The sequence below is a fragment of the Pelmatolapia mariae genome, linkage group LG7, assembly GCF_036321145.2.
Source record: "Pelmatolapia mariae isolate MD_Pm_ZW linkage group LG7, Pm_UMD_F_2, whole genome shotgun sequence".
Classification (NCBI taxonomy): domain Eukaryota; kingdom Metazoa; phylum Chordata; class Actinopteri; order Cichliformes; family Cichlidae; genus Pelmatolapia; species Pelmatolapia mariae.
The window spans coordinates 732,971-741,534 of NC_086233.1; the positions used below are offsets into that span (position 1 = coordinate 732,971).

The following is an 8,564-nucleotide window of genomic DNA, read 5'->3' on the forward strand; positions in this document are numbered from 1 at the left end:
CCTCAAGCTGTTGTTCATGGCTAATGTCATGTTTGATATGAAGTCTTCTCTGTTTGTACTTCTAATTTTACCTAATGATGAAAGGTGAAATACTAGCATAAGTATCAAACAGAAATAGAAAAGAAGACATGAACAAACAATTTAAGATTAAAACTCATCTCTTTAACAATTTGTTGTTTCTGGATTTTGATGATATAGGTGTGAAATGTGGCAGTCAAAATAATTCATTAACCTGAATAATGTTCACAGGTGTGAAACTAACTGCAGTCAGTCTAACTGCGCATTTGATCTCCAAATCAATCCAAAGTTGTTGGACAGTGTAAAGAGTCCATAACTGTTTATTGTAGCACTCAAAGCAAACACCAAACAGACACACATTTTATTGTTAACCATCGCTCACCAATCAGGGAGTGACGATTGATTGATTGATTGATTGATTGATTGAAGCCTTTATTTGTCACTTGCAGTGAAATTGGACCTTTCTGACCGTACATACAAACACAAACATCACGATGGGGAGAAGATAAAGAAAACAATGAAATGTATAACACAGAAAGGTGTGTGTGTGTGTGTGTGTGTGTGTGTGTGTGTGTGTGTGTGTGTGTGTGTGTGTGTGTGTGTGTGTGTGTGTGTGTGTATCCCCTGTTCAGCTGAGAGAAAGTGTCACCACGCCCGGTTAAGTGAAGGTCAACAGTCTCCAGTGGACCCAGTCGGCCTTGAAGGAGGGACAAAGAGTTCTGACAACAATCCTGTTACCATGGAGATGTTTGTTGTTGCAGTCAGCTTCCACCTTGGCAGGCCTTCAGCTGGCGCCAGTGTGATAGCCGCATGAGTGAAGATGGTGAATGTTTGGGTTTAGTGCGAACTACTGCATCTAATTTTTACAGTTGGTCTAATGTCCCTCACTGCTCACCAGTTTTCTCATGTCCCGTTGCAGAGCAGTGAGTTTCTCCAAGATGTTGCCCATATGCGTTCGCAGTCATAAACACAGCGTGAGTGCTCACAGCCCTGCCTGTCGTCAATCATGTCGGCCAGCCTTGTGGGGTTTTGAACAGCTGTAGCCGCTTCTTGTTCTTTGATAAGCCAGGTCCGAGCTGATCAGCCAGAACTCTGTTATGGCGTTTCTGAATTGGTAGATGTCGTTCAATGTCCTCCATCAAGAGTGTCGCCAGACACACGACGCAGCCGACCATCGAATATTCGGCAGCGAACGTCTCTGCAGGACAATTGGGCTCTCCCAAGCCCAAGCTCCTCGTCGGGAAGAGGGTGTCAGTTTTATTAAGGGACCAGTTGATCAAATCCATAATTCTTTAGGTTTTAGAGAACAAGACTGAGAGACTCTCTGAGGGTCAGAGTGAGACGAGATGAAACAAGGACATAGAAGCCAAGCAGGAAAGATGAGGGAGGGAGAGGGCGAGAGATGTGTCTGCCTCCACCGAGAGCTAAAGAGAAAAATTATTTTAACAAATGATGACAAAAATGGAGCTGAAGTCATGAGAGAGGTCGAAGAATCCTTTTCTAACCTGCTCTTAAATCACTCTTTGGTCTGACAGCGTTTCTATTTTCATATTGCTGTTATTGCTTGTTTAGCTTTCTGCCTTCAGCTTTTTAAAGCTAAATTATTATTTTTTAGTGTATTTTTTATGTGAGTTAACAAAGTCCAGCAGAAGCAGCACTCCCACTGATGTCCAGATGTGTAAAGCTTTCAGCTCTTTGTTTCTCTCCAACAGACTCAGAGAAACCAGATGAGCTGAGGATTGTGCTTGTTGGGAAAACTGGAACTGGCAAGAGTGCAGTAGGAAACACCATCTTAGAGAGAAACCAGTCTAACCAGTCTAAACCATTTAAATCCTGTCTGTCTCTCTCCTCTGTGACATCAGAATGTCAGGAGAAGCTCTGTTAAATGGTCAGAAACTGGCTGTAGTTGATACTCCAGGTCAGTTTGACACCTGGGGCCCGTTCTTCGTACCTCGCTAAGTAAGTTAGCCGGATTTGAATGTTGACGATTTCGCGTGATCTTGGATCGTTCGGTTCTCCGAAGCTCATCCGGGACTTGCTGTCATAGCAACAGATCCGTAAGCGTAAACCTGCTTGGGAGCAGGTTTACTTTATGTAAACAGGATTAGATCGCGGCCACTCAGGTATGTCCGCTGCAGTTATATGAAAGCAACAGCGATATTTCTCCACTGTTTTTCCATAAATAAATATTATCAATGTAGCTAAATATAATGCAGCATTTGATGCTTTTATTGATTTCATACAGATACATACAGGTCATTTCCGAAAAAAAGGGAAATGTACTCTTAATCATTCTATGTCATGTAGTAGATCATGTCAGATGTAATTCATATTTTAGAGTAGTATAAGTAAATTACTTCGTGTAATCAAGATGAGAGACCACGGCTATAAAAGCGAAGGTGGATTTGGGAAGTCTGTCGCAGCCATGTCCTGTCCGTTTGTACGCGAGCAACCCATTGCGGAAGGTGCAAGATTGATAAGGAGAGTCTTCAGAATTCAGCGTATATTGCGGGATAGACAGGATCCTTTAGCTCAGCGCGACAGTGTGCTCATAGAGAGATATCGTTTTTTTTGTTATTTACTTAACACTCTCTCTCTCTCTCTCTCTCTCTCTCTCTCTCTCTCTCTCGATAGATAGATAGATAGATATATCTCCCAACTTACTGTGCATGCTTCAGTCACCCCTTGCATGGGAACAGGTAAAAGTGATGGAGTGTTATGTAAAACTACACACAAAAAACCCACAATGTCAATAAATGTCACGGTACAAAAAGCCGGGGTGTGACGAGGGGGTGCAGGACCACCACCTGTCTTTATTTGCTCTGCCCTTTTCTTGGTTGCTGTTATGAACAAACAAACAGGTTATTGCAGGGTCTCTTTTCAAGAGACTAAAAGCAATATAAGTAATAAATATTACCATTCTGTAGAATATTCTTATATTTCACTTTTACTTGTTCCCATGTTCTAGTGGGTCCTGTTGTGGCTCTAATGTGAAAGAGGATATGATGTAATATAATATAATGTGGTATAATATAATATCACATGATATAATGTAATATAATGAATTACTTACGAGTTTAATTTGTCAGCAACTTTCTGCCAGCCCTCTCTCCTTGCTTTTGCAGCCTTTGCAGTGTTCCCCTGCGTTTTAATTAGACTCTGAAACTCCTGAAATCCCTCAATCAAGAGTTCTTGCTCTGCTGCCGTGAAATACTGAGCGCGCTCCTTCGACATCTTCGCCGACCAATCACAGGGTTGCCGATCAATGTTTCTACTATCGATGCGTAGCCCCTTTTAAGCCACCCAGTGATCTCACATTACTTCATCCAGCTATACTAATCGTCAACAACAGGTGTGTTCAGAGAACCGGATTAGCGAGCTCAAGGTTAGCGCGATGATTTGATCTTGGATGTAGTAAGCGAGGTACGAAGAACGGACCCCTGGGCCCTGTTTCAGAAAGCCGGTTTAGTGCAAACTCTGAGTAAGTATACCCTGAGTTAACGAAAACTCTGGGTTTTCGGTTTCACAACGCGAGTTTAGATTAATTCTGAGTGAGTTACTATGACGACACACTCCGTGAAGCTAACCTGCCCCCTAGCAGGTTTACTTCAACTAACCCTGACTTTCTCCGCCTCTTTGTCGGAAACCTGACTGTAGGAAGTGTCAGACATGGCGTGCCCCTTCCTTGAAGAGCCAGTAGATGTTGAAGCCCAAATTCTCCGCAGAGCTCTCCGCCGGGAGAGAGTGATTAGAGCGCGTTTGGACATTTTATCATTTCCTGATGATTTTCTGTGTGAACGTTACCGTTTGTCAGCACAATCTGTAATTTATTTGAATAACATCCTCAGGCCTTATATTGCTCACGTGACACATCGCGGACATTCTCTCAGTTCTGTACATATTATTTGTATTGCACTTCGTTTTTTTGCAAACGGGAGCTTTCTGTATAATACTGGTGACGCTGAGCACGTTTCCAAGGCTACCGTCTGTCGGGCAGTCAGGAATGTTACAGTTGCACTGAAACGTCTCCTGTACTCGTTTGTGGTGTTCCCCGGTCATAGACCCACAAGATTTATCAAAGAGGGATTCCACAAAATTGCAGGTATCAGGATGAACAAAACTTAATTCATGATGTGGTGATACTTGAACTACTACTTAGATTTTACATTTATTTTCAGGGTTCGCAGGCGTGATTGGCTGTATAGATGGCACTCACATTCCAATCATTGCTCCTTCAGTAAATGAAGGAGACTATGTGAACAGGAAGTCTTTCCACAGCATTAATGTACAGGTACATAGTTCCCTGTAGCATTTCAAACTAACAAATGATTTCATTATAGTAATGGATGCTAATTTGTGTTCTCTGCACTGTGAAGATCATATGTGATGCTGCCAACATTATCACAAATGTGGAAGCCAAGTGGCCAGGCTCTGTTCATGACTCACAAACTTTTCGTGAATGTACACTGAGCACAAAATTTGGACATGGTGAGTTGAAAATACTTTAAAATATATAAAGACCAATTGCTACAGGGACATTTGAACTGAAGTGTATCCTTCTGTCTTAGGAGAGTTCACTGGCTACTTGCTTGGTGATAGGGGGTATCCATGTTTACCCTATTTGCTTTCCCCTTACCCTGACCCTGAACCGGGCCCACAGCAGCGATATAATCTGGCTCATTGCAGGACAAGAGCCAGAGTTGAAATGACTATCGGAATGCTTAAGGCCCGGTTCCAGTGCCTTCACAGACTCAGGGTCACCCCAGAAAGGGCATGTGACATTATTGTGGCATGTGTGATTCTTCACAACATTGCCACAATTAGAGGAGAACACTGTCCTTCTGAACCAAACATCAGCAGTGATCCAAACCATGAACATCCTGACCCTCCCACGGACATACAAGATGGAAGAGCAGTCAGAGACACCATATGTCACAATCATTTCCTTTGACCCATCACCTCAACATGTTGAAAGAAGAATAAACAGATTTTTGGTTCAACTGGCTTTATTGGTCGCCTGTATTTCCTGTACACAAAGTATTAATAAGTATATTAGTATGTTGTTCAAACACTGAAATAATTCGTCCATCTCTGACCACTTCAGCCACCCTTAACTGATGTTCCAGCAGTAAAATCTCAATCTTGGTCTTTTGGATCTGCTGCTTGAAGTGCTCCATTTCCAAGTCGCATTTTTTTACTTTCTTGATCAAATATTTCTTATACAGCTGCTTTACAGGGAGCTATGGAAACACAGAAAATAGCATTGACATTCATAGTACATGCCTACTTAGGTTGGTTGTAAATCAGTGCTGAACATCTTACTGAGGAAAGGTTTGTTGGAGAAGTGGCTGGACCCTCTTCCTCTGCATTTCCATCATCACTTTGTTAGAGACATAGAAAGTCCATGGTTTTATTATAGTACCACATTTTATTCAATTGTTATATTTTCCATTGTAAGATGTAAACCTCATAAAGTGTCTCTGTTGCTTCCTCCTCTGTAACAGTTGTCAATGTTTCTTCAATTTCCTGTAGTAGAGAAATTAACAACATTGCTGTTCTACTGTAAACTCATATAATCTGTGGAGTATTAAGAGTACTCACAACTGCATGTTGGTTTGGCTCAACAGGAGGCTGCACCAGATGCAGTACACCATCACCATCAACTGATAGAATATGAGGTTTATACAGGTCACTTATAACTTACAAGGGACCAAATGGCAATTAACAAACATATACCAATCAGCTTACACTTCATTGTCATTATGCTCTCAAAGACAACCAAGACTGAGGGAAGGCAAAATCAGTAGGAAGATAACTTCACTACAAAATAATTCATTATGGTAAAGAGTTTATCAAATGAATGAGTAGCACTGCAAAGGTGACTGTGACGAAAGGATGTATGCACATCATGTATTATTTTGAATTTACCTCTTATGTAGGCACTTGTGTCTTGCGGGGTTATTGGCTCAGAGGATGTCCCCGCAGAGATGCCTTCAGCCACGGGGCGCCCACTGCTGAGGGCCAACTACTCAGCCTCTGTGAGTGGTGGTGGTGGAGGACCCCCACCTGTTTTTCGGGCCTCCGCTTTTTTTCTGTTGGCTACAACGGGTCACATTTGAGCCTACAGAGTAAGCAAATATGTACTTGTAAGGTGCTCAGATAATTTCAATAAGTGCTTACAGAAAGAAAATTAATGTAGCCTCTAACTGCAATTGATTTACATAGGACAAACAGACCAAGCACTATGGCTCATAATACAATTACACCTGTTTGGACTATATTTTTATATTTCATTTTTACTGTTTACCTGCTGGGTTGCACCTGCGCTCACATCACATCACAAAATAAAATGTATAAACTAAAAAATAAAATGAAATATAATAAAATAACGTGTTAAATGGGTGGAAATCCCTAGATCAATGTTTAAATTAACACTCACGCATTGACTCTGTCGGCTATGTTTTGCCATGCATGCTCCCTTTCTTTTGCAGCTGAGGCTGTGTTACTTTTTTTCCGGAAAATTTGCATGTTATCGGCATATGCTGCCATCAGAATTTCGGCCTCAAGCGCTGTAAAATACATTGACCGCGCCTTCTTTCCCTCCGTCTCCATGGTGACTCGCTTAATCTGTGCTCCACTAATCAGGGCTTTATGTATCCTCGTGCGCGCGCTTAACTTGGGGTTAAAGCAACTCCGCGTTGATTGAACTAATTGTTATCAGCCTTTCTGAAACCGAATATTCCGAGTTGGACAGTTCGGGGTTACTCAACCCTGAGTATCATTTTTAACTCTGAGTTTTCTAAACCCGCTTTCTGAAACAGACCCCTGGTCCTCATCTGTTCCTGGTTGTGCTGCAGGCAACAAGATTCACAGAAGAAGACCAAAAATCTCTGAAAGTCATCAAGGAGACATTTGGAGAAGCAGCACAAGATTACTCCATGGCCCTGTTCACACATGGAGACCAGCTGAAGGATGAAGGAGTCACCATAGAAGCAATAATGAGTGAAAATCAACCAATTAAAGACTTTGTTCATCAATGCCATGCAGGATATCATGTTTTTGACAACAGAGATGAAGATCCAACTCAAGTCTGAGAGCTGCTGCAGAAGATCAATGCAATGGTGAAGATACTACACCAATGAAATGTTCACGGAGGCCCAGAAAGCCAGAGAAGAAGAAAGAAGGAGACATCTGAGAGAAAATCCCAAGATGAAAACAGGTGGAGAGAAACAACTCATTCAATCATTCCTATATGACTTGTACTAAAGGTGGAGGTGCTGTTGTGACAGCAGGGGGCGCTGTGCTGGCAGCAGCTGTAGTATTACACAGTGATAATCCGCTTTAGCCGCAAAATATTAAATCCAGATTATCATAAAATACAAGAAAATATTTAAGGAGTGAAAATATTTAAATTTAAGGTGACGTCTGTTTTGATTTTAAAACAACTGAACACATTTCCTGTGCTGAATCAAAGGCCTGCTGACGGACTTCCAGAATAAAAGCCTTTCCAGTATCGGAAACATTGCTAACTGCAGGGTGTCTTTCTCAAACATCGTTGGAGTTTCTAGCAAAAGAAAGTTTGTGTGTATGGTTTATTAAATCTTTTAATTGATTAAAAAAAATGAATAAAACAATCTTGATCAAAGTAAGAAATTAAAGATGTGCCTCACGATGCTGATGGGGAGCTGGCGATTGTTGTCATGGTGTAATTATGGGATGTTTGTAACTCAGTGTTGCACTAGTCTTGTTGAAGCATGCATCATTGATAAAGAGCAGGGACGTGATCGCTCTGCTGGTGTCGGGGAGCTCGCTGTGTTACAGGAGCTGTAAAGAAAGAAGTTTTTGAAAGGCTGAAATCAAACATTTCAATGAAAATAAAAACGTTTTGAAATGTTTAGAGAAAGTAGGGAGAATGACAGTGACAATATAGTTCATGTACTTTTTACTGTTAATAAAAACAAAGCTGGTAAATTACAATCTTTATGGGACAAATGTTTTGAAAGAAAATGCTGCAGAAAAGCGCTATATGAATGCAATCCATTATTATTAATCCACTCTTTGTACTTCCACAACTAGACTTCAGACTCATAGTTAGGCCTGGATCAGGTGACCCTGAGTTACACTGTGATAGGTCCAGGCTGCTGGGGGGATTCCCATGATGCACGGAGAGTTTCCTCTGGTGTTTATACACCACTCATTTCATTTTGTCCTGTTTCTCCAGTGGGTCTCTGTGATGGCCCCGTCCTTCCCTGAGCCTTGTTCTCTTGGAGGTTACTTCCTGTTGAGTTTTTCCTTCCCACTGTTACCAAGTGCTGCTCATAGGTGATGATCGGTTTCTCTGTAACGCTGTGGGGTCTCTAAAGTGAGAGGACTGTTGTTGGGAGCTGGTGCAATCAAAATAACGCTGAACTTAATCAAAGAAGCTAAATTCCCATCTTGTCACTTTTTGGTTGCACTGATGCTGATACACTGTTCAATGCTCCCTGCTGATGCCCCGTGTTGTTTCAGGCCCTGACCTGAGGGTGGTGCTGGTGGGTCAGAAGAGA

The 8,564-nt window shown here is 41.8% G+C and overlaps 1 protein-coding gene across 1 annotated transcript; it reads left to right on the forward strand.

The window, feature by feature from the left end:
• The first annotated feature begins 3,579 nt into the window (after nucleotides 1-3,579).
• LOC134630311 (putative nuclease HARBI1) lies at nucleotides 3,580-4,990 on the forward strand. The gene is made up of 4 exons (XM_063477499.1): nucleotides 3,580-4,120; nucleotides 4,197-4,309; nucleotides 4,395-4,506; nucleotides 4,587-4,990. The coding sequence occupies exons 1-4, from the start codon at nucleotides 3,688-3,690 to the stop codon at nucleotides 4,967-4,969; spliced, it is 1,041 nt and encodes a 346-aa protein (XP_063333569.1). The 5' UTR covers nucleotides 3,580-3,687; the 3' UTR covers nucleotides 4,970-4,990.
• The last annotated feature ends 3,574 nt before the right edge of the window (nucleotides 4,991-8,564 follow it).